We start from the raw sequence: 27,061 nt of genomic DNA, 5'->3' as shown, positions 1-27,061 counted from the left end.
ACCTGTGGTGCATATAACTTGCAGATACTGTCAAATTCAATGTTCAATCTTTTTTTTTTTTAAGTAAACTCTATCCCTGAGGTGGGGCTGGAGCTCAGGGTCCCAAAATCATGAGTCACATGCTCTACTGACTAAGCCAGCCAGGTGTCTCCATCCTATTCAGTGTTATTTGGCTGGGCTCCATGTTGAATAATACTATAAAGTAGTATTAAAAAATCAAGAGGCACCTGGGTGGCTCAGTTAGTTAAGCGTCTGACAGGTTCAGGTCATGATTTCATGGTTTGTGAGTTCTAGCCCTGCATTGGGCTCTGCACTGACAACTCAGAGCCTGGAGCCTGCTTAGGATTCTGTGTCTCCCTCTCTCTCTGCCCCTCCCCCACTCATGCTCTGCTTCTGTCTCTCAAAAATAAATATTAAAAAAAAATTTAGGGGTGACTGAGGTGGCTCAGCTAGTTAAGCATCTGACCTTGGCTCAGGTCATAATCTCGTAGCTCATGAGTTCAAACCCCCTTTCAGGTTCTATGCTGACAGTTTGGAGCCTAGAACCAGCTTCAAATTTTGTGTCTCTGGCTGTCTCTGCCTCTCCCACACCCACGCTGTTTTTCTCTCTCTCTCAAAAGTAAACATAAAAATATTTTTTCAATCAATACTCTCTTTTCTACTCAAATTATTACATTGGTTGAATAATGATGTGAAAATAAAGAAACTAGAGGTGGGAACTTTTCCCTGGCAACGGGGAAACTAGCTCTTTTAGAGCTGTTATTCAACTCTTGACCTAGGGTGACAAATATAAGACTTAAGAGATGATTTATAATAATTTTCAGATCATAAAATTTGATTTTAATTATTTTTAAGACCTTGGTTATGCTTCTAGTACTCAAGGATGTTCTGATTCATTATAAATGCTTATGACCTAATTGACATCTTTTGGAAACCTCTTACAAATTTTCAAGCCTATATTTTAAGTCTTGGGCTATTCTTTGGGCTTTACTCCTTTCCAAAGTCCTCCCTCCTCCTGGAACCCGATCTCAATCCTTTTCCAATCTACCCATCAGGTTAACCACTCCCTTCCCCACTGTAGTCTTTGATTGTGAGGAGAGTGGTATAAACTATAAATGTGAATTTCTCTTTAAAGAAAATTTAACTATTAAAATGGTTTGCATTTTTTGGTATTATTGAGGCAATTAAAGTTTGCATGAACTAATTGGATTCAGGTCATAAAATAAAAGTATCTAGCACAGAAATTCCAAATCAGCCCTGTTTAAATTATCGTTAAGTCAATGCTAGCCTTTATCTTCTGACAGTATTATTTATTGGATGGCTTCAGTGTGCATATGGATAAGAGTTTAAGAGACACTAAGAGAAGATACAAAAACAGAGATAAAATTGACTAAGTGCCCATTGTTAACGGTGCAGTTTAAAATGTGGTCTACCAGCTGAGAGTTACTTGTTTTCTTTAATGACACTACTGGTCTTCTAATCTCATTTTTTGAAGGTCCAATTATTGTGACTAAATGTGCATTCTAAGTACATTCTCAAGAATAATGTCAGTACAGATAAAAAGATTTCATTAAACAACATCAGAAAATAATAATAAAATTCTCTTACAAGCATTGCAAATTGATGGCAAACTAAGCAACTTCTCAAAATCAAATTATGTGTGCTTTGTGTGTATGTGTTTTGTAATCACTTCAACAACCCTAACAACATTTCATAGAAAAACACATCATAATCCATCAGGCAGATGCAATATGATAGTTACCACTATCTGCATCAAAATAACATTTATTTAACCTACAAAGGTAATTTTATATCTGATATTATGTCTACCATTGATACGATTCTCTACTTTTTAGAAATGTAAGCTATTATTATTATTATTATTATTAAAGTTACAGAGATAAAATCTCATTGTCAGTATAATAAAATATAAGGACATTAAGAGAAGAGAAAAAGGAAAAATGTTTATTATCATTTGGATTACTATTATATATATCAATGGTTTTACTCTGGATGTACTCTAAGTGGTTGAAACTAAGGAGTAAAAACTTAATAATAATAAAATTCCAATAAAAAGTGAAATAGATTTCCAAGACATGAAAGTTCAATGTACTGAGCTTAATAAGAATTTACAGAAAGTGGCTGATAATATGTTCTGAATTCTGGCTAATTCAAGTTTATTTAAGATGTGGATTTATATTTATTTTTTAAATGTTTTTTATTTATTTTTGAGAGTCAGAGAGAGAGAGGGTAAGCAGGGGAGGGTCAGAGAGAGAGGGAGACACAGAATCCTCAGACAGGCTCCAGACTCCGAGCTAGCTGTCAGCACAGAGCCCAATGTGGGGCCTGAACCCATGAACATCTAGATCATGACCTGAGCTGGACACTTAAGTCAGATGCCTAAGCCAGACACTTAAGTCGGACACGTAACCAACTGAGCCACCCAGGTGTCCCTATATTTTTTTAAAAAAGTAAATGTAGCATATAAGAAGGGACCACTGGTAAACAGACAAAAAGAACAGCACAATTTGAGACAGTAGATTTACATGAATAAAAGAGTCAGGAAATGAACAGGGAGTCAGGAATGCCATCTGAAGTCAAAGAAAAGCAATCAACAATAGTAATAGAAACTGGAACAACATCAGATTTGGTAATAAGGAACAAGATATATAATTCTATATGCAGAAATCCTTTGAGTTGTGTAAAAATTCATTGCTTATATTTTTCTTTGAGAAGATATCTTGATTAAACACCTGATAGAAAACATGATGTGTGCATTTCAGCTTCTCAAGTAAATACAAATGACTGAATAATGTTTGTTTCTCAACACCTGCTTCTTCAATGGGCAAAATAGACACTGGGTTGGATGAATTCCCAATCGGTAGAAGTTAAATATTTCTTCCATGTATTCTGAAGGTCTCTCTGTAGACAATGTATTTAAAATGTACAAATGAGCCACCAAATGTTCAATGCCTGCCTATGATAGAATTTTAAGTAATTTTCCTTATTCTCTTCTCTCCTTCTTTCATCTATCCTTCCTTTTCTCTATATCTGCTTTGCTGCTCTTTGTGTTGGGAAAAATCATAATTGTGGAACCGAACTATTATCAAGGTTTATTTTAAATTAGAGCCTGGGAAGTAAATTAGCCTCTATTCCCACACAGTAATAATGTCAGTAAATGAAAGCTTCCAGTTATGGTGCAGGAAATTAAAGCAATGATGGCCAAAGCTTGAACAGTCACAACAGACTTACATATTATTGATTCTAAGAAAAGATAGATTCCTACTATCCAGAAAATGACATCTGCATCAAAATAAATGACTAAAACACAAAGTAAACAAGTCTGAGTCAGTTTAGTAATAGGAAAATTTGGAAATATCTAAAAAGAAAAAAAAATAGCAGCAAATCAGGAACTATAAGAGAGCAAACTGGAATTATTGAGAATATGTGAAGAGTATAAGGTCACACATAACTATATCACTAAATTTAATATCTTAGAAGGGATGTACATTAATTAAAGTGTAAAATCCTATGACCTAAGTGGAGTGACTGCTAGTGAATTCCTTTTTAAGTTGATGAAAATGTTGTAAAAAATGAATATATAATGTTGGGAATGTACTAAAAACTACTGAAGTGTACATTTTAAAAGAGTGAATTTTATGGTAGGTGAATTAGAGCAATAAAGGTGTTATTAAAAACAACAACAACAAACTTCTGATCTACCTAATCCCACCACCCCTAAGAGGTCTTTAGAGGCAAACATTTTTAATGTCTTTATCTAACTAATCCTAATTTGTTCTACAGTTTCTCCTGGGATCCACAAAATGAACTCAGATTTGACCATAATTCATAAAAGTCAGATTAAAAAATAACTATTGATATATTTGGACAAAGGGCCTTATAGCCTTCACTGTACTCAAGAAAAAAAAAATCAACGGAAATGAGACAGTCTTCATTCAATCATAGTGTTCGTGCCTCTGAACAGACACGTATTCCACTTTAACTATGCTCCCAGTAATGTTTCTGCTTGTCTTCTCTCCTCATGAATCCTCTCTTCTGGGAAGTGTGTGGCTTTATTGCCAGCATATTCAGGCTGCTGACTGCTGGTGGAAAGTCATGAAATTTGGCTTATTAACTTCTGTACAAATTGATGTTATCTAACCTCATCTGAGCCTTCACTACTGCTTGGAAATCTTTTTATTAATGTCTAATTGGCTCCTTAACACATTTTCCATAGTGCTCATTTCAAAGCTTTTCAAATCTCCTGTCCTCTCAAAATGACCTCACCTATTCCCTCAGCTGAAGTCAGGTTCTTCTACTTGATGGAAAAGTTCTTCCATTTCAAAATTTATCTTATCTTTCTTTCCTTCATACTCATCTCAGAAGACAGGGGTCATTTTACTCTTCCCAAAACATCCTCGTTTAGTGGAAATAAATCTAACTGGCTTTATCACACACATCTGCCACTATCGAGCTCCAGCACCGTGGGCAAGGCAATTAATTACCTAATCTTTGATTTTTTTCATCTGTAAAATTAATGTCTTGGACAAGGTGAATTGTAAAGCCACTTTCATTATTAAATAAGGTTTTCCTAATTTTATGTATAATCTTATGCCTTTCCATCCCCCAGGACCTTTACCTTTCATTCAGCCTCTCTCTATATTAAATACGAATGAAGCATAAGATATTTTTTCTCTATTAATCTCCTCCTATAAACTTGATTCTTCTTACCCTAGACATTCTTTGGACTTTATTTTTAAAAATTCTTCTTCACCACCATCATCGTGAGTTAATTTTCGCATCATTTCTCTATCAAACTTTTTCAGGGGATAGGGAATGCTTGAAAACTCTACTTTCTTGCTACTGACTTCTCTCTTTGAATCTTCTAACTGGGTTTCTGCTTCCAGCACTCTCAAAATATTTGTTGCAAAGGATAAATCATTTTTCCTCAGTGCTTATCCTACTTGAATTATCTTTACTATAGAACACTGCAGACGGTGTTCTGAAACATCCTGAAGCTGCCTTCTCATTTTCCTCATGATTCTCTTTCAAGGCCCTAGCCACCTCTTGGCTTTCTCTATTTTTATTTTCCTGCCTCAATCTATGTACTAAATGTGGGTATTCATCAGAGATCTATCTTGGTCTTCTTTCTAATCTTTTTCTATTGAAACTTTCATTCATGCTCAGGATCCCAACTGTTATATTGATGTGGATTATAAAAATATTTTTCACTGATTTCCTTTCCAGGATACTGGACATCTCTACATGTATATCTCACCAATTTGAAGTATACTGACACTAAAATTCTTCTCTACAACCCAATATGCACGGGGGGGTGGGGGAAGCGGAAAGGAAAGATACAAGCTGCCCCTGTCCCTACTGTCTTTCTTTCTGTTAATGATATAAATTTATTTCCAATAACTAGAACTGCCAGGTAAGGAAGAAGAGAAGCCATTAATACCAGGGACTACGCTGTCCTCTGAATATACAGTTTCTGACATAGCTAGTTCTTCATTTGACAAATGTCTCAATGTTCTAAAAGATATTAAAACAATCATCTTATAATTACTCAAGGGTATGATGTAGTTGCGGGAAAATTAAGCTGTTTTTAAACAACATCATACTGAATCTCAAGATTTTTCCTCTTTCTATATCATAACAAAAGTACAGTCATGAATTGAATTACCCCCATTTGCATCTCCAGTTCAAACATCTATTGCTGTGAGGTGATATAAAGACTTAGCTTTCAAGAAAATCCAAAGCATTTATTTCAACTAGACTTCAAAAGAGATAAGAAAAAAAAAAAGAAAGAAGACATAAACTCACACTTTATCTGTTCCATAACTCCTATAGTCTACTGCTGCGGACACAGCTACTATGAGCGCAGGCATCCCATAGCCAACCAGGTAAAAGTATTTCCTGCGTGAATGCTCACTCTCAAAAACCTCCACCAGCATAATGTAGAGCTGCACCCCCTCCAGGAACATCCAGGTGAAGGCCGCCAAGAAGAAGAAATGTAGTAGGGCAGCAAAAACTGCACAGGCAATCTAGGAAAGAAAAGAAATGATTTGAATGACAACCAAATGAAATATAATCAACTACCATAACATCAAAATAAATATTTGTCAGGGTGCCTGCCTGGCCCAGGAGGTTAAACATCTGACTCTTGGTTTTGTCTCAGGTCATGATCTCATGGTTTGTGGGTTTGAGCCCCACATCAGGCTCTGTGCTGAGAGCGTGGAGCTTGCTTGGAATTCTCTCTCTCTCTCTCTCTCTCTCTCTCTTTCTCTTTCTCAAAATAAATAAAAATAAACTTACAAAATAAATATTTATCAAGAATGTGGTAATACAGTAGTCTGCCAAAGAATAACCTAAATAAGATTCTTAAAATTCAGGTATAAAAACCTAATTACGTATAACCTATTTTTCAAAATACATGTAACATTCTATTAATAATGTCTTACAGATGACAGCATAGTATTATAAGAAAAAATAATAAAATTTAGGAAAAGTTCTAATAAGAGCCTGTTAATTGATAATTATTTATGATATTAAAGTTTTAAAAATACATCTCATGAATTATTTTTCTTGGCCATATCATGTCTGTTCTAACATATTAAGTTCTTCAGTTGTAAGTGAAAGAGAAACATTAAAACCAAGGAAAATACAGCTCTTAAAATTAAAAACCAGGGGCACCCGTATGCCTCAGTTGGTTGAGCATCCGACTCTTGGTTTCAGCTCAGATCATGTTCTCATGGTTCCTAGGTTCAAGTCCTGCAGCAGGCTCTGTGCTGATGGCATGGGGCCTGCTTGGGTTTCTCTCTCTCTCTCTCTCTCTCTGCTTCTCCCTTGCTCATGCTTGCTGTCTCTCTCAAAATAAATAAACATTAAAAAATAAAAATGTAATAATTATAATATTTTGTGATGGGATCATCAATTCATTATTATTATTTGCTTGTTTATTTCTTCCTTGCTTGGTTTCAGAAAGGATTTAAGGTGGCATCGGAAAGTTCATGCTACAAAGTGTAAAAGTAGGTTTAAAAAAAAATACAGTAGAGGCTCCAGAGTATGTACTTTGCTCTCTATTTTCTTTTTCTTTCTTTCTTTCTTTCTTTCTTTCTTTCTTTCTTTCTTTCTTTCTTTCTTTCTTTCGTTCTTTCGTTCTTTCGTTCTTTCGTTCGTTCTTTCGTTCGTTCTTTCGTTCGTTCTTTCTTTTCTCTTTCTATCTTTCTTTCTTTCTTTTTTTTTTGTTATTGTACAAAACGTTGCCCTAGAAGACACCCAGCCCCTACTTTGGCATATTCTCTAAGGTACTACGAGTTTCAGCTGATCATATATTAGTTTTCTTATGTGAGTTCTGAAATTCTCACTCCTTGGGGAAGTAGCAGTATTTATTTTCAATTAAGAAATTCTAATTAAAATCTATAACTCCTACCAGAAAAAAGCAACAAATTTATAGAAATCATCAGGTTATTATTAATTCAATGATGAGTATGATCCTTGCGAAAGAGACAGAGGGCAAGTCAGTTTCACTGAGTTAGAGAGATGACAATGAGGATGCCTCATGTCACCAGGCTAGAGAGAAAGCAGCACCTACTCACCATAGAAAAGGCAGGAAGAGGAAACCTATCTAGCAACAAGAGGAAAAGACAAGTTGGGCTAAGATGCACTCTACTCAACTTTTCCATATCAATCTTTGTTCTCTAGGCTACTTGTCAGAACTTAGTTTGTGCAGCACGCAATGTGTGGTGGTTTATCGTACCATATGTACATTAGGAAACAAAAATACGAATAAAGTTTCTAAATGAAAAGAAATCATACAGCATTTGAATTGCAGGTTAACAAGAGAATGAAATGATTTCTTCTTGGAAAATAACACAGTTTTCCATTTCTTGCTTTTTAGAGTTAGAACCTCAACTATTAATTTTTGTTATCAGAAGACTTTACTTTTTTGGAAAAAGCAATGTGCACTTTGATTGCTTATTCATATGTATGCCTTTATGGGAAAAGCTGTCACATTTGTATATGATAACCAATTAAAAGTAAAATCACCATAATTGTACCCTTTACAGCCATTAATCATGAATGCATAATCACAAACATGAATCCAACTGCATTTTTATTGTAAAGTACTCCATACTTATGGACACATACCAGAGAACAGCATTAAGGGAATGAATTATTTATTATGCCTACACATCTTCTAAAAAATGGAAGTTTTATTTTCAATTGCAGTTTTAGTCACGAGAGCAAACTTGCACTACGTACATGAATCCTATGTAAATAGAACGGGCATTACAAAAAATATAAGTAGGCACAGAGTCTTTTGAATAATTAGATACTATCTCTTATTGATAATTTGTTTGGTTTTACCAGAAACAGTTGGCTGGTGCTGTTTCTTTCCCCCTTTTTCTTTCCCTACTTCTTTTCTTCCTTCCTCTCCTTCATTTTCTGATGAGTGAACATAGTAGTAAAGTACAAAGCTGGCATTAAAGATACAAAAACAGATCTTGCGCAAATGTGTGTTAAACAAAATTTGGGTAGAGTTTATAAATTCTAAAAATGACCTATGGTTTAAACTATTTTGCAAATAGGTCAATTAAATAGACTCATTTTAGACATGAAGTTTTTAATATGATATTAACATTTTTTTAAGTATATGATGAGGCACCTGGCTGGCTCTGTCAGAAAAGCATTCAACTCTTATCAGGATTACGGGTTTGAGTCTCACACTGGGTGTAGAGATTACTAAAAAAAATAAACTTAAAAAAAGAGTATGTGATAAACTTTGAAAAATAACAATTATATCTATTAGGAGAGATACTCTTCAATGATTTTATTTAACTATCCTCAATATTCTGCTCTGAAGAAAAACAAAATGAAACACACGCCCACACACACAAACTAATGAGGAGATACAGTTCTTTAGAAATGCAAGATTATGAACAGAATTTCTCAAGAAATGCACATTCATACATTCACTGCCTCTTTACAACAATGGGGTATAAAAAAGGAAAACTGAGTAAGATCTGAAAATTAACAATCATCTTAGACAACTAGAAGAGAGGATACTTTCAAAAAAGAATATTTTGGGTGCTAGAAAGCTGGGGTCAGAGACATTTTTTGCTAATATCAATGAAAGTTGCTTACTGGTTGGTCCGTTCGGTTGATCCCAATCAGGAAGAGAAGTTCAGCTACAAAAAGACTAATGCAGAGGTTCTTGTGGATGGTGTTACGGTCACTCTGGAGCCCACGGAAAAAGCAAAATGTGAAGATGCAAATCAGGAGACAAACAAGGGACAGCAAAATTCCAACCCATGTGATCACATCCAGAAGAAGGTCATGGACCGCATCACTGTGCTGGAAATACAACAGAAAAGCCGTAAGTTGCACTTATGCATAACAGATTATGAAGTCTTATAAGAGCCTGGATTCATGAAGCATGATTATCATAATACACTAAATATCTGATGCACACACAATGAATAAGATAACTTAATTTTTTGGGTTTTCTAGTCCACAGGTAAAAGATTTTATTTTTTCCTCTATGGTTTATATCAGTTTGCTATTCAGGGATATCAGTACAGTGTTTGTACCTTTCTTGATAAAATATATTTTCAGGATATAAATGGTTGAAGCAACCTAACTTAATTCTGGCCTAAGATTTCAGGAAAAAATTTCTTTTTTCAACTCACATATCACTTTTTTAGGCTAATTTTTTGACAACTCCCACTAGGGAATACTCTATTTTAAAAATTAAGCTATATGCTTAAGGAAGTGGTGTCTCAACTGAAATGCTTTTTCAATCACCAAAGGATTTTTTTAATAAAAAAAATACAATTCCTCTGTTCTGTAGATTCTTTATCAGAATTTCCAAGGTTGAATTCATAAAAGTATCTATTTTTATAAAGATTCCCAGTTAATTCTGATGAACAGCCACATATGTGTACCATTTATTTAGTGAAAGATCTAAAAGAATGAGGATATTCACTGGATTTATATTCATATTGAACGGCTTAAGGAGATCAGGAAGTGTGATCCTTGAAGGGTTTTGCATGAATAGAGTCTGTTATACATAGATGGAAAATAAGCATTCAGTATTACTGTACCCTATAGGAGCATAAAACAGAGCTAAGAAAAAGAAAAAAGCTCATAAAAGCTTTTGTACTAAAAGTGCGATTTTTTTTTTGGTTCTATTAAAACAGTCTTGTGAATTCCATACGATTCATGTTCCTTGTTCTGTGTACTATCTCATTTCTGTTCTTGTTCTAAGATATCAAACCCTATTCCTTTCCTATGGTAGACCGACTCTACCCAATACCGCTTCTGTGAAGCATTAGAATTTATAGTGGCCCAACACAGCAGCGTGCCAAGGGTTGGAGCAGAGTTCAGAAAGTTTCCATGAGTGTTAATGCCTCTTTTCTTCATAGTTTCTTGAAAAGCCCTGAAGATCTAGTTTCCTTCAGTAGGTCTTCTTTTCAAAAACCTACTATTAGATTTTTTTTAGTGTAAGTGGCAAAGGGATCTATACAGTATGATGTCATTTATACAAAATTTGAAAAGACAAAAAAATAGTGACATTCATTTTTATGGATATATGCATAAGCAGTAAAAGTATAACATGAAGATGGGAAATTTTTTCGTTGAAAACAAAGAGATGTGTTTCTAATTGACATCTTTTCCCACTGTGTAGATCATACACATTGATTTTTATTTTAAGGTTAGGGGTTACTACATTTAGTTGTCTTCCACACTGTTAGCTCACTCTAAAAAAGCATACATATCCAGGTTTTCTAGTGTTTCTTGCTTTTATTCAAACTTCATACTTTTAGGTTTTTTACAAACTTCACACAAAGATTATTCTGAATATGAAAATTCTTACAAGTGAGTCCCTCTGCTGTAACCTAAATCAGAGCTCTTCTCAGATGCCAGATAAGACTTCACAGTTGTTATTTGATAAAGAACTCTGCTAGAACACTGTCAATGAAACAGTTTTGAAATATTCCTGCATAACTCTAGGTATATTTCTGGGAAGGAGCTGAAATCATGAAAAGAAAACTACATGAAATTTTGCTTTAGCTGCTTTGTTCTCCAGGGGACACTACTAACATAGTGTTGGGTCTCAGATACCTTAAATTACTTTTACTATTGGAGAGTGGAGAGTGGTTAGTGCTACCAGGTTCCCTGAACAGAGGGCTATTTGCTTTCTTCTTTGACTCAAAGGAAAGATGCTGTGATTGAGTATCAAGCACCAGTGTTCAGCACAGCAGTCTTCTATAATGGGAAAAATGGCAGGTATAATACATTCTCAAATGTATCCTAAAGACCTAAAACACTAACAAAAAAAAAAAAAAACCAGAATGAAAGAAAAGAAGAAACCAAAAAATCTCCTGCCTTTGTCTGGGTAGTTGCATTATGAGAAATATATTTACTTTACTCAGTGCCTTCATAAGTCCTTGAAAAATCCCATGCAGGGTTATTAAGAGAAGAATACCAGATGTCAAAACATCAGTACAAAGAGTACATTACACTCAAAGACAGAACAAAAAAGTCTAGTGATTAATTCATCTTTCAGGTATTAGTGTCTAGCTCAGAAATCATCAACACCGACCACCCTGTGCATACTATACTGTGAGAGCAGCACCCTTTCAGATACAACTCACCACTTGAATTTTATAAATAAGATGAAAGGAAAAGAACAATTGATATTAAATGCCAATAAAAGCTATGCGTATAGCCTTCTTCATCATGTGTGCCATAACAGAACTTCCAGGAGGCCAAGCTATGAAACAAACAAACCCCATTTAAGAGGATGTCCAATTGAATAAAACTCTTAGGTATGGCTGTAACACGACGATAATGGATCAAGTATTCTTATTTCCAAGGTTTGATGTTTGTGAGCACTATATAACTCAATCACCTATAACATGTACTATATATACCACTATGTGCCTTGAAATCTTATTAATCCTATATCTTATTAATGTTATAACACAAGACCCAGTATTACGGGTTGACACATGAAAAATCCTTAATAAACATTTGTTTTTGAATGATGATGATAATCCCACTCTGCTTAGATCAAATGCCTTAGAGCTGAATCCTCTCTATCAGTATAGCTATAACATAGCTTTCATCTCCACTGGATTCTTAAAAAGGTTTCAAGTTTTACGTGTCGAAAACTGAGATCCTGATCATATCCTGTTTCTCCTCCACCCTCCAGACAAATTTCTCTTCCCTCTGTCTTCCCATTTAGGTAAACAACATCATTCTTTGAGGTATTCTTGCCAAAAACTTATGAGTCATACTGATTCCTCTCTTTCATAGGTCACACTTTATTCATCAGGAAATCTTATAGGCTCTGCCTTCTAAAGATGGTAGCTGCCCATCACCTCAACTACACCAAAGTGGTTGAAGCCACCCATTTTTTAGTAACCCCTTAATTGATTTCCCCACTTTGATCCTTGTCCCCCTTCACTGTATATACAACAGGGCAGAGAGATTCTTTTTAAATATAATTCAGATAATATGATTCACTGATGAATGGCATCCAATGTCTTCTGTCTCATTGAAAGGAAAAACCAAAGTCTTTCAAAGGTCTACAAGGCACTAATAACATCAGTATCTCCGTGGCATCATATCCTATTCTCCCTTCATTCAGTTAATTCCACTAGTTGGCCTGCTCCATTATTTGGATATGTCAAAGATATTCCAGTCTCAGAATCTTTGCATCTGATGTTTCTTTGGCCTAGAATGCTCTTCCAAAAGATATCTGCATGGCTTACTTGATACCCTCTTTCAGTCCTTCATTCAAATGTTACCTTCTCGTAGAGGGTTTTTCTGAGTCACTATATCTGAAATTACAAACATGTTTTCCCCATTCTGACTCTTTCTCTATTACTTTTTCTGTACTATTTTTCTCATCAGCACTTATCTACACTATATATTTTGCTTAATATTGCTTGTCTAATGTCTGTGTCTCCCACTAGAAAGTATACTCTAAGAAAATAAGTTGTTTTATCTTTCTAATCACCAATGTATCTCCAGGTCCTACAAAATTGTCTACCCTACAGTGGATGCACAATTAATGTGTTGATCAAATGAATGAATCTCTCTTGAATTATCCCCATCTTCTAGAATGGATTTAAATTACAAACTAAAAGTTGTATCATGCTGTCCACTGCCCAATCTTTGTGACTCTCTGGTTCTCAAATCATCTGCTCTAAAATCTTAAGTAAAAGATAAAGAAAATTAGGGCTGAAGAATGAGAAGGATGTTATACCATAATATTTTAAGATATGTTGACATGTCAATGTGTTACATAATTACAATAATGGAGGCCAAACTATGCAGAGAAGCAAGAAGACTTCAGGAATAAGTCTTAGGATCTAAAGGCATGGATTTAACCTTGTCACTCTAGTTTCACAATTGTTACCTGGAACAAACTACTCACCCTTTTGAGTATCAGAAGCCTCATACACATAGAGATAAAATAACAGGCTTCAGCATTTTGTGATAAGTAATTAAGATAACATATATGAAAGCAAGAAAGTCAGTGTTTCTTATTTCCTTTTTAAATCTGCAAACAGTCTGGGTTATATTCTTGTTTGGCAGCAGCCTTCATTTAAATAATCAAAAGTCTGTATGAATGACAAGGATTGGATCAAAAACATAGTAACTGTGACAAGAATAAACATTAATGTTGTTTTAACTAAGGACACAAAACATTATTTCAACCAACTAATGAATTACCTAAATTCATTTTTATAACATTGCCAGTTTAGTTTATGTTATTAATATTTGTGCTTCTGATGAATTAAGGTCACAAAATACCTATATCATCTGCAGGAGGAAGATTTTAAATTTAGAAACTGAATTCTACAGACATTACTGTACAAATTGTTTATGACTTTTACATAATATAACACAAAGGGGCTCAATTTCACTTTTATATTCTTCTTTAATTATAACAAAAAGACAAATTAGCNGTTTTTGTACTTGCATAGACTAGTATAATCTGTTGGGAAGAATCCTTCAACACTCACAAAAAATTTTTTAAGACAAAAAATAAAAAACTTCAAGGAAATTAACTTCTTAAGAGAAGATGGAAAGGTGTGAGAGAAAATCTTCAAGCAGAATGAAAGAAGGATTCCCAGAATGATATTCCAGAAAGATATTTTTGGGAAATGAAATGATTCAATCCTCTCTAAAAACAAATTTTTATTAAAACGATATTTGTTTTTCAGGCTTTCTATAAAGTTTCTTTTCATATTTGAAATGCCAAATATTTTGTAAAATCTATGCAAAGTTTCTGATTTTCTGTTTTACATTTGTCTCAGTGAATTTACTTTGTCCTATCACTACGGAGAAAGAGTTCACTGAGTAATGCAAATACCACAAAAGGGTGTCGCATTTGGGGGAAAAATGTCTTAAGCAATGATGTTTTGTGGAAGACACTCCGTCAATGTAAAATACTCGCATATATAAATAGGTACATTTAATGAAACTAAATCCAAATTTATGGAAAAGGAAAATGTAACTTTTGTCTCATGATTTTAAAATAATTAATCTGAGTACACTAAGAGCTTTTGTGGAAATCTTGATGTTTCTAACTTTATTGTCCAAAAGGCGAGTCAACAAACAAGATAGAGAAATAGATTTTTACATGTTTTTCATTTTAACTCCATACATATTTCCAGATGGGACATGAACTATATGAATTAATTTTTAAACCCTCTGGATGGTTTTTCTTTTATCATAATTTTAGAAAGTTACACTCTCTAGACACTACTTGAACACTCGCCTTATATAACTATTAATTCTGGGCCAGTAATTATCAAGAACCTGTTTAACTTTCTGTGTAATAATGTGTTATTTAAATGTCTAGTCAGATCTGTTAAAGCATAATAATATGATTTTTAAATTGCCTCTTAAACATTATCTCTTTCTGAAATATTTGTAATGGAACTGAAATAAATTTTCTTTCTTTTTTGCAAAATATGAGCATTTGCTTTGCTACTAATGTATCACAGAAGCATAAGGCCCATAAGGTTACAAAAGACTGTTTTCTGATAAATGTTGTATGAACTCTTTAAATCGGTTCCTAGCATTCCTCTAACTCTTAGGAGATAGGTCATCAGACATAGCTCACTCTGCAAATGCTTGAGAAAATAAAGGGTTCAATGATTTCAGGAAAATAGGATTTCCTTGTGGAAGAAGATGAAGGTCAGAGTTAAGTGATGCAGTGAGAAGAACAACATAACTACATTTAAGATTATTTACAGTAAATTAAACGAAAAAATCAGCAACAATTTTCAGATTTGTATTACATTTAAAAAAAAATCAACCTAAATTTTATTTTCAGGCTTTTATTGCTAAGTGAGAAATACTGGTACGTAAGAGCATACAAAAACATATATAACCAACTGTCTTTTGGATTCAATAGAACTTATTCAGCAAATCTCCTTGGTTTCAAAAATGTAGCATAGCAGCCTCAAAGTTATTTGAGATTTTCTTGCTTTGAATTAAAAAAAATAAAACCCCACCATATTTGGTGAGCCGAACTTACAACTACCATAAAATAAGGAAGTAGGAAAGAAAATAGTAGAAAACGTAGGAACTAAGTATCTTAGCACTTACTTAGTACCTAGCGCTTAGTACTTACTGGCACTAAGTTAAACATAGTATTAAGTTAAAAAGGATAGACTGAAGTTGATGAACCAAAAAGAGATTAGTGATCAGTTAGAATTTTTCAAAGGAAATGAAATGATTGAGCAATAAATAAAAAAAAAGATTTTAGGAGTATCTGGGGTAAGGGTAGGGAATGAATCTAGACAGACAGAAAATTCCATTCTTCGTGTTTCTGAGTTAAGTAAGGTGATGATGATGATAATGATGATGACAGCTAAAACGTAACTTTCAAAATATCATATTGTGTTGGAAGTACCCATTTATTTTATTAGTATACGCAATCATATAAAACATTATGATGCGATATTATTATCTCCAGGTTATAGATGAAGGAACTGAAGCACAAAGAATAAGTAATTTACTCCAGATGACTCAACTAGTATGCAATAGAGAAAGGATTGGTGGGAGGGGAAGTAACTGTTGAGGTTTGCTCAGGAATATCTTAACTCTATGTTTTGAATCCTGGGAAAGCCTTCCACAAGACATGAAAGAATCCTAGCCTTTAGAGATGCTTCAGAAGTTTGGGAAAAAATTATAAAATCTGTATGATAGCCTGGCTGGACAGAGGCTGCAAGCTATACTAACTGTAGTGTCAAATGGATGTAGCATTGATTACCAATTTTCTTTAGTGATGCCTGCTGTTTTTCACCTTGAGTCTTGATGTTGGCATCCGTTATTTGCACTTCCCAGTATTGGATTATCCATTGCTGCATGCCTCTGAGTGATACAGTTTCACTGCTTGTGATCATGTCTTCCTCTTAGACTTCGAATTGAAGTATGTATGGATTGATTTCTATGGTGCTTTGTGCTACTTCAAGTCTTAACACTGTAAATATTGTGACCATGTTCTAATAATTCATCGATAAAACTAAGAATGACAATAATCTAATGACATGACAGTACTAAAACAGGCTAGACAACTGTGCTATTTTTTTAATGTTTTATTTATTTTTGAGAAACAGAGAGAGACAGCATGAACATGGGATGGACAGAGAGAGAGGGAGACACAGAATCCAAAGACAGGCTCTGTGCTCTGAGCTAGCTGTCAGCATAGAGCCCAACGTGGGGCTCGAACCCACAAATCATGAGATCATGACCTGAACTGAAGTTGGTCACTCAACCGACTGAGCCATTCAGGCACTTCACAATGTGCTATTTTAAAGACACATGGAAGAATTCATAAAATCAGACTGGAGAGGTAAGCAAAGGTGAGCATTCTGTACAATATGCAGAAATGAATTTGGGACCACACATGAGAGAGAAGGTTATATGAATGTAGATATGGAGGCTGAATCTCACAAGTTTGGGATGAGGCAGGAAAGTTTTTATAAAATCAAAAGTTGTTTTTAATCTCCCCCCAAAAAAGACACTAATGCTCAGTTGAAATTAACACTCATTGAGTGCACTGTAGTATTGTTTTGTTCCCTGGATTCTCTAGGTGCCTGAGGACACCTTCCTGACTTGAAGATTGCACATTTTAGTGCTGTGGGAAAGGAAAAGGGAAAATGTTGACAGCCAATGTTTTGTCCCTTCATAGTGTAGAGCTTATTCTGTCCGATCTTAACTAATGACCATACTTTCTATAGTATATCAGGTGATGTAATAAATTATGGCAATGAAATATGTTTCCCTACCTCTTGGGTATTTTGATTTGAAATATGGGGTTTGAACTTTCTTCTTTTAATGTTTAGCTATTGAGAGAGAGAAAGAACATGCATGAGTGGGGAGGGGCAGAGATAAAAGGAGAGAGAGAATCCCAAGAAGGCTCCATGCTTGTCAGCACAGAGCTCAATGCAGGGCTCAAACTCACTAATTGTGACATCATGACCTGAGCCAAAATCAAGAGCTGGACACTTAACCAACTGAGCTACCAAGGTGCCCCAAAACGTGGAATCTGAAATCATTTTCTTGATTTCTATGAAAGTTTTAATGGAACTTCAGAAGACATAAAACAAAACATTGTTGACACATTGTCCAGACATAAAATAGACTTTGTGCATATTCAACAGACAGTGCAAATGTAAATTTTGGAATAGTCCATTCAGCCTACAAATGTCTTAGAAAGAAAATGGATAGTTCTTATCTACTAAATGTCCTGTATACCTTGTACACAAGGTAGCCTGTGTACCTTACCTGTGGTAATGAAATTTCATAATGAAAGTTTTTGGTCATTTTTCAGCTTCTTAAAATGGTCAGAGGTTTTTTGTTTTTGTTTTTGTTTTTTTAATTTTCTAGAAAGGGAAGGAGATAATTGCCTAAGATATGTGCCTACAAAATAGATATCATTGCTGCTGGCCATAGAGAAGATGTGAAAATACTGGCCTTCTATATAATCATATTTTCAAAGTATGGGACAAGAGGAATGTCTTTCCCTAATTCTGAAATATATGACAGATGAGAATGAAGAAAAAGATTAAAGTAAAACACATTTTTATATTTCTCCAAAACTGCTGAACTCTGAAAAAGCTATAAGGAACCAAGAAAAAGATAAAATGACTCCGTTTGAGTTGCCTGAATTTCTGTGTAGGTCAGAACAAAACCTCATACAGAGAAAACATTACCTATGTTGGGGATTTAAGACTTAAAAAAAAAGTCACCAGAAAAGGGCAATCAAGTTAAACAGGACTTTATCATTTCTTTATTAAAAATGAACTTATTTGGTAACCTTGGTGCTTCAAAATCATTATCCTTGATAGTGTTTTACCTTATTTAACAATCAGTGTGCTTAAGTGTTTAAGTGTTTAAAAATGATGAATATTTTGGACACGGAGAGCCTATATGATGAATTCACAGATGAAAAGAACTGATTGGCAAACAGCTTGTCTACCAAAATAAGCTTCTACATACAAAGTGGAAGGGCGTATTTAGAGAGATGAGAACTAATTTCTACAAGTCTAAAAACCTATTAGGTAAAGACACTAAGTAAGATCCTTTGTGTTCTATGCTCAATATTTCTCTTAAAGGTTTTATTTTTAAAGTAATCTCTATACCCAATGTGGGACTCAAACTCATAATCCCAAAAAAAGGGTTGCATTTTTTGTTTGTTTGTTTGTTTGTTTGTTTGTTTTACAAAAAGTTGCCAGGGTGGCTTAGTCAGTTAAGCTTTCAACTTCAGTTCAGGTCATGATCTCACAGTTTGTGGGTTTGCGCCCTGTATCAAGGTCTGTGCTGACAGCTTAGAGCCTGGAGCATGGTTAGGATTCTGTGTCTCCCTCTCTCTCTGCCCCTCCCCCATTCACACTCGTGTGTGTGTGTGTGTGTGTGTGTGTGTGTGTGTGTGTCTTTCTCTCTCTCTCAAAGATAAATATAAAAAAATTTAAAAAACATGTGAGTCATATCTGCTTAATTATATACTAGCTTTTTGAAGTCTCCCATTTAAATATCTTCAAAATATGCAATGATAATATAGCCCCAAAATTTAAATATCCACTAAAAATCTACAGTATCAGAGGACAGAAAGACACATTTAAAATATGTTTTTATAGTTTTTCACAGTATTAGCCCTACTATTAATTAGTATTAAAAACTATTAATGCCACTATTCGGTAGTAATAACACCCATGTACATAATTATTCATTAAATATTAAGTATATTTTTGATCTGGTAGTGCTATTTCACCCTGAGATCTCCAAAAAGTTGATCACTCTAACTGGTGGCCAAATATTCCATGCTCTTAACAACTCCGCCAACAGTGGAGAGAACCACAAATCCTCTCCCATATTACTTTTTCTGACCAATTTACTAAGTTCCTGAGAAATGGACAGAGCTTTCAAAGGTAAAAACTTCTTTAAAATATCCTTTGAATGCAATGATTAAATCCAGAAGTTTTATTAAAACAGTTTGCCAGTGATTATTCAGTAAATTTCCTAATTCTCATACAAAATGGGTAATTTCTCCTAAGATTGTTTCCATGAACACACACACATACACACACAATTTTTTTTTAATAGTTTATTGTCAAATTAGTTTCCACATAACACTCAGTGCTCATCCCCACAAGTGTCCTCCTCCATGCCCCTCCCTCCCTCCCCCCACATCCATCAGTCCTCAGTTTTTGTCAGCATTCAAAAGTCTCTCATGGTTTGCCTCTCTCCCTTTCCCCCACCATTTCCGCCCTTCTTCTCCCCCTTGTTCCTCCGTCAAGTTCCTCCTAATCCTCCTATACGTGCAAACATATGATATTTGTCCTTCTCTGCCTGACTTATTTCGCTCAGCATAACACCCTCAAGGTCCATCCATGTTGCTACACATGGCCAGATTTCATTGTTTCTCATTGCCATGTAGTATTCCATGGTATAGATAAACCACATCTTCTTGATCCATTCATCTGTTGATGGACACTTAGGCTCTTTCCATGTTTTAGCTATTGACACACACAATTTTTGAAACTACTTCTTAGAAGGGTTGGAATGGCATAGAGGAGCTGAAGTATAATGAAAGGAAAGAATGGAAATGCCAGACTTGAATTACCCAGATATGTTTGTTGTTATATATGTCTCATTCTTCTCATCTGGGAATTTCCTCTGGCATATAAGCAAAGATAAATTCACCATAATAAGAAAGAAAAGCTTTAAAACAGAAACAAATTAACTTAGGTTTAAAAGAGAAAGTAATTTTGCATAAATAGATTATGAAAAACATATAGATAGAAACTAAACCAAGCCCTAAATATCTACTAAAAGTTTGATAGATTCATTCTAAGACTATTCATTGGATGCCTAGTATAGTTCAGGTACTAAATAAAATAGAATGTAAATATAAACACTCAGATGCACACGCATGTGCACACCTCTCATTTTTACTCCATTATTCATTTTCATTTGATTTTCTGAACTAAAGCAATTTCAGGAAAAAGAAAAAGAGGATAGTTACTAGGCTTTCTTTTTTCCATTCTCATGAATAAATTTATTGCATTTAAACAGAGTAGGGGCCTTCCAGATAATAACCCTGGGGACAATTACTGCATAGGCCTAGAGGCAATACTTGAGCTAACATTAAATTTTACAAAATTAGCATCTTAAAAGTTCTATGGATTGGGTATTTAAATCAGTAAGCAAGCAACCATAGAAAACCTTTAAATAGTAATGCTTACACTCTAAGGATATATGCAGTAAACCGGCAATTCTTTGAATTGTCTATAGCAAGTTGGGGAAAAGTGGTTTACTTCAGCCATATTTTTGTTCAAATGCTTTTCAAATCTCATTTACACAAGTAGACCTAGTTGCTTACGTTAGAAAGCTATATAAATAACTATTCTGGAAAATCTAGCCTAATTTCTCTGGAGTCCAATAGTTCTCTAGCTTTATTACTTAATTTACTAGACACAATGGAATGAAATAGGCTAGGAGAAAAGAATAATCACTGAATAGTCTCAATGTTAGAAAAGAAAGTAAAATTTTGTGATCTGGAACAAATAGAGTATAGTTAGTAAACACATCAACTAGTTTCTACTAAGAACAGTTTAAACAATTGAAGATATTTTTAGAACATGAGAATGGAGGTTTTTATCCTTGGTTTATTTGCTTGGTTGGTTAATTATACTTCCTTAAGCATGGGTAAACTGTGTAAGTAAAATCACTATATTTAAAATAATTTAAAAAATAATTCCTTCAGTTAGTCAATACCAAAAATTGTCTCAGTAATGAAGAAACACAATCAATAAACAGATTGTGTATTGATTGTATTAGCATTGATTTATAATTGTTCTTAAAATTGAATTTGGTTGTGCTGATAGTGCAGGAATTCACAATGTCCATATAACCAACATTTTGAAGGACTAGAGATTTATATGCGGTTATGATAATATCATGCTGCAGATCTATTATGTGACTATTTCATTGGAAAAACAAAATTTTGTCACTTCAAAAATTGTGGCAAAGCACTGACCTATATACTCTTCTCTTTTTTAGGAAAAACTTCGCTGTGTAGAGGTATATAAAAATCATTATATTTTATTAGAAATAAAACTAAATATTTGAGCCTTGACAGTTAACTACCCCCAGACTCAAGAGTTCTAGGGCTTTGAGGACAGGCAAGCATACAGTGAATTAAAACATAATTTAGGTGGGTGTCTGGGTGTCTCAGTCGGCTAAGCATGTGACTTCAGCACAGGTCACGGTCTCACAGTTCATGAGTTCAAGCCCTGCATCAGACTCTCTGTGGGCTCTCTACTGGCCCTCTGCTGTTGGCACGGAGCCCACTTCGGATGCTCTGTTCCTCTCTTCCCTTCCCCTGCTGGTTCTCTCTCTCTCAATAAATAAATGAATTTAAAAATATTTTCAGTAAACTTTATAATTCTCAACATGATTTTAATAAATTTTGTTATTCAATCCCTAAAATAATCCTGAGATAATGTTAGAAAAAAATTACTAGTCTTATTTAACTGATTTAATAATGGGAACAAGGAGTTCAAATGATTTGCTTGAGACCAAGAAGCAATTTCCTTTGACTTGGAATCATGACTAAGTCTCCTGATTTTTAATTCTTTTTTTTTTAATGTTTTATTTATTTCTAGGAGAGAGAGAGAGACAGCGTGAGCAGGGGAGGGTCAGAGAGAGAGGGAGTCACAGACTGAAACAGGCTCCAGGCTCCGAGCTGGCAGTCAGCACAGAGCCCGACGCGGGGCTCGAACCCACGAACCGCGAGATCATGACCCAAGTGAAAGTCGGACGCTTAATCGACTAAGCCACCCAGGCGCCCCTGAGTTTTAATTCTTATTCTAACTTCTCCTCAGATTATAAAGTGGGTGAATAAATTATGATTATAATACCTATTGTGGTATTGTGTGTTAAATGACACAATATATATAGACATTAAAGGCATGATATTGATTCCTATTATTACGGGACATGGTGCCCCTTTTGAGAGGTGAAGTCCTCACCCAATCTCCAGCTTTGGAATCTCCATAAACTTGATTACTTCTTTTTTTAAAAAAAAATATTTATTTATTTTTGAGAGACAGAGAAGGGTGGGGAGAGAGAGCAGTGGGGGAGGGGCAAAGAGAGAGATACACAGAATATGAAGCAGGCTCCAGGGTCTGAGCTGTCAATGCAGAGTCCAATGTGGAGTTCAAACTCACAAACCATGAGATCATGTCAAATGCTTAACAAACTGAGGCCCCCAGCATCCCTTAATTACTTATTTCTTACAATATATTTCTCACTAGAACTGCAGATGAATCTCCAGCTCCTATTCTTAGTGAAGCTTATTTACTGAAGATGATAAAAACCCTAAAAATTTTTAAGTATAAGGATCCAATCTGGGTATGAGAAGATCACAGGTCTCTTTCTACTTAAAAATTCCACTATAACCCAGAACTAAAACAGAGAGAATGTTATTAATAGTCTTAAAAATACAAAATTTTCTAAAAAATATACCGTAAAACAACAAAAACCTAGGCTTATTTCATGCTACTTCAACCCTGTCACTCTCATTTTGCTTAAACAGTTATGTGCCTTCATCTAGAACATATTCCTTGACACTTCAAGGACAAGTTAAGGTTCATTCTTAAGTGTTTCTATAGCATCCTGTACTACAATGATAAGACACATTTTACAAAATTCTGATTTTAGTGTTTACTTATCTATATTATTAATTAGACCATAAGCTTTGCCTATCACAAAGACAATCATCAACTACTTGACAAATAAAGCATACAGTAAACACATTACAATTTTAAAAATGAGATGAATTAAATCAAGTTTTCAAATATGTTTCGACAGATTCATCTTTGTTACAAAAAGTTCAATGTCCTGTTCAATGTTCCAATAAAGGGCCTCTTGATGCAAGGGGAAGGATACAGCATTGCTGACAAGGTTTTCTTGCCAAAAATGTGTAACTCAAATCTAATTATGAGAAAACAATCAGAAAGATTGAAATTGTGGAACATTCTACAGGACACATGGCCTGGATTCTACCAAATGTCCTTTTCATGAAAGACAAAAACAGGTAGGATAACTTCTACATTAAAGAAGGCTAAATAGATGTGGCAACTAAAGGTAATGTGTGATTCTTTATATTTTTATTTATTTCTAGGAGAGAGAGAGAGAGAGAGAGAGAGAGACAATGTGAGCAGGGGAGGGTCAGAGAGAGGGAGATACAGACTCTGAAATAGGCTCCAGGCTCTGAGCTAGCAGTCAGGGGCTTGAACCCACGAAACACGAGATCATGACCTAAGCGAAAGTCGGACCCTTAACTGACTAAGCCACCCAGGCGCCCCACAATGTGTGATTCTTAATTGGGTGCTACATGGAAAATCAAAGGCTAAATAACATTTTTAGAAGTATTGGAAAAATTTGTTAATGGATTCTGTACTAGCAGGTAGTACTTTATCAGTGTTAAATTTCTTGCGTGTATTAATAGTACAGCGAGAAGGTCTGTGTTCATAAAACATATTTGCTGGAGGACTTAGGAATTATGTATTATAAAGTCAGTAATTTACTTTTGAAAAATCAAACTACAGCTAAATATATATGCATATACATATACAGTAAAGTGACAGTCAAGTGTGGTAAAAATTTAAATGTAAATTCAGAAATATGGTATATATTATTTATTGTACCAGTCTTTCGATTAAAAAAAAGTTTATGTATTTATTTTGAGAGAGAGAGAGAAAATGGGTGGGGGGAACAGAGAGAGAGGGAGAGAGAAAATTTCAAGCAGGCTCCATGCTCAGCACAGAGCCTGATGCAGGGCTTCATCCCACGAATTGTGAGAAAATGACTGATCTGAGATCAGGAGTCAGACACTTAACTTACTGAGCCACCCAGGTCCTCTTCAACTTTTTAATAAAAAGTGCTGATGGCATTCTCTCTTTCCTTTCTTTCTGCCCCTCCCCTGCTGTGCTCTTTCTCTCAAAATCAATAAATAAACTTTTTTAAGAAAAGAAAGAATAATTTTTAATGGTTTATTTTTCTTCAATTCCATAATTTCAGCTGTTCTCTCTCTATAAGTAGCTAATTTTGGATGTATCTCCTCCTTTCACAAACTTAAGATGTTTGACCAGAGCTAGTTGCCAATTCCTCTATTCAAATGCATATGCGAGAAAGTATCCTTGCTATTACCAGGTAGGTTACCTTTCTTCTATTCCTCCCTATCCTGTACAGAGATAGAGGGAAGAATCCATAGAACTTTCTGCTTCTTCTAATAATTTCCCCTTTCAAAGCATCTTCATCAGAAGTCAAACAAAAAAGACTATAGGCAATGGGTGATCCAGTGTAGATTACAGGGTAGTGACAGGGAGGCAGCACCCTTCATTCCTTATTTATTCAAAGGAGCATTAGAGTTGAAGTCATGTGGTCTGGGAGCCATGGTGGTGAGAAGAAAATTCTCTCCTCACACTCACTTATATTTTGAAATGTCTCCTCTGCCTCCTGCTCACAAGTGATATGAAATTGTAAATATTCTCTCTGACCTAGGACATTGAAAGATGTGTGTTTGCAAGTATCCAGTACAGAGGAAGGGGAATGGGTCATTGAGGAAGGTGGTGGTGTCATTCTTTTATTAACTAAAAGGGATGTGTTCCTTCTTGGACAAATTATCTTGGACAAATTAATGCCTGGACAAAAAATATAATGAGTTCTAGAAAATCACAAATTGGTACACACTTAGTTCTAGGTATGTTGGATGCCAGAATAAACACAGTAACTGATTTTAAGGAACTTAAAATTCAGAGGAGCTAAAAGAGACATAGAGATAAGCTACCTTGCCAAATATATATTCCTCAGTGCAAAGACTAACCCATACTTTACGGAAGTATGTATGTATCATTTAAGGTTTGGACATGGCTGAAGTTTCCTTTTTAATAAATATATTTCAGAGGTGCCTGGGTGGCTCAGTCGGTTAAGCGTCCGACTTCGGCTCAGGTCATGATCTCACGGTTCGTGGGCTCAAGCCCCGCGTCAGGCTCTGTGCTGACAGCTAGCTCAGAGCCTGGAGCCTGTCTCAGATTCTGCATCTCCCTCTCTCCCTGGCCCTCCCCTACTCACACTGTCTCTCTCCTCTCTCTCTCTGAGAAATGAGTAAACATTAAAAATATATATATATTTCAAATGTGTAGATGCAAAGTATTTAATATATTACATATGTAACATATGCTCAAAACTCTCCTGCAGTTTTCCATTGCACTTTGAGTAAAACCTACACACAAAGTGATTCCAAGGTCCTACAAAACTTTCCATTCTAGACCCTTTGACTTTTTCCACTAATGCACTCTCTCTATTACTCTTTCCACTCAACTACACCGTTCTTTTTGAAGTTCCTCAAACACATCAGAATCACCCTAGGTTCAGGATATTGTTCTTGTCCCATGTGCCTGGAACAGTCTTTCCCCAGATGATCTGCACAGCTGACTCTCTCACTTCTCTCTGCCCTTAATACCACACTACTGTCTAGTGAGGCAGGTAGACAATAAAACAGCATACTAGCTGTTTATAATAATCTCAAACGTTAGGAAATCTATGAAGGAAGTACATCATTATAAAATGGTTCACTAAGAAAGTCCAAGAATAACTCTTGGTGCCAAAAGGTTATCAATTTTTTAATATAAAGTTAAATATAACATTTATATAGCTTTGAGAGACAGCGTGCAAATGGGGGTGGGGGGACAGAAGATCCAAAGCAGGCTCTGCACAGATAGCACAGAGCCCAATGTGAGGCTTGAATTCATGAACCATGAGATCATGACCTGAGCTGAAGTTTATGTTCAACCAACTGAGCCATCCAGGTGCCCAGAAAGTTTTTTTTTTTATTATCTCCCAAAGAATCACAATTTAAGTAGAGGAAGGAGCTATAGGTGACATAAATTGTCAACCTTATTTTAAAGCATTTGTTACAATCGAATCAGAGTAAACAATAGACAAAGAAGTAAACTCACAAATAGATAACTGGCAAGACTGCCACCCTATGGTAGAAGCATCCCCTTCCTTTTTTAACCTGTCTTAATTGACCTAGCTATTGTTGAAAAGAAAACCACAGGCCCCAAATGGCATCATTTAGGCTAAATCACCAAACTGGGGCTCAATGCCTAACCCTAATTGCAGTTTCAACCTACCCTAAGAAATAGAAGTCTTAGCCAGTTAGGAATTTCTGGTAAGTACCCATGTGGTAATCTCTTACATTGGCCCTCTACCACCCCCACCACCCAAAGATGAAGTAATTCCACCTAATAAGACTCTTGCTCTTCCCCCTAAGGGAAGGTGACCTTGCCTGAAACAGTCCTTTCCTTTATTTTGCTAATAACTTCCTTGTCCCATCCTCTCCTGTGAAAGCCTTGTATTTTGTACAAATCATCAGATTTCCTCTCAACTTGTTAGATAGGACACTACCTGATTCATGAATGGCTTTTTAAGTCCACTTAGATCTTCAGACTTA

At 35.1% G+C, this 27,061-nt stretch overlaps 1 protein-coding gene across 1 annotated transcript in view; it reads right to left on the bottom strand.

The window, feature by feature from the left end:
- ADGRL3 (adhesion G protein-coupled receptor L3) overlaps positions 1–27,061 on the bottom strand; it is a 517,257-nt gene that overhangs the window by 82,682 nt on the left and 407,514 nt on the right. The window contains exons 15-16 of the mRNA XM_077746215.1: positions 9,151–9,360; positions 5,827–6,047 (exon numbers count right to left, since the gene is read on the bottom strand). Of these exons, the coding sequence (XP_077602341.1) occupies positions 5,827–6,047; positions 9,151–9,360 (431 nt within the window). The remainder of the gene's footprint in view (positions 1–5,826; positions 6,048–9,150; positions 9,361–27,061) is intronic.

Source organism: Crocuta crocuta, unplaced genomic scaffold (genome assembly GCF_008692635.1).
Source record: "Crocuta crocuta isolate KB4526 unplaced genomic scaffold, BGI_CrCroc_1.0 scaffold566, whole genome shotgun sequence".
Classification (NCBI taxonomy): Eukaryota; Metazoa; Chordata; class Mammalia; order Carnivora; family Hyaenidae; genus Crocuta; species Crocuta crocuta.
This window is presented reverse-complemented; position numbering and strand designations above follow the sequence as displayed.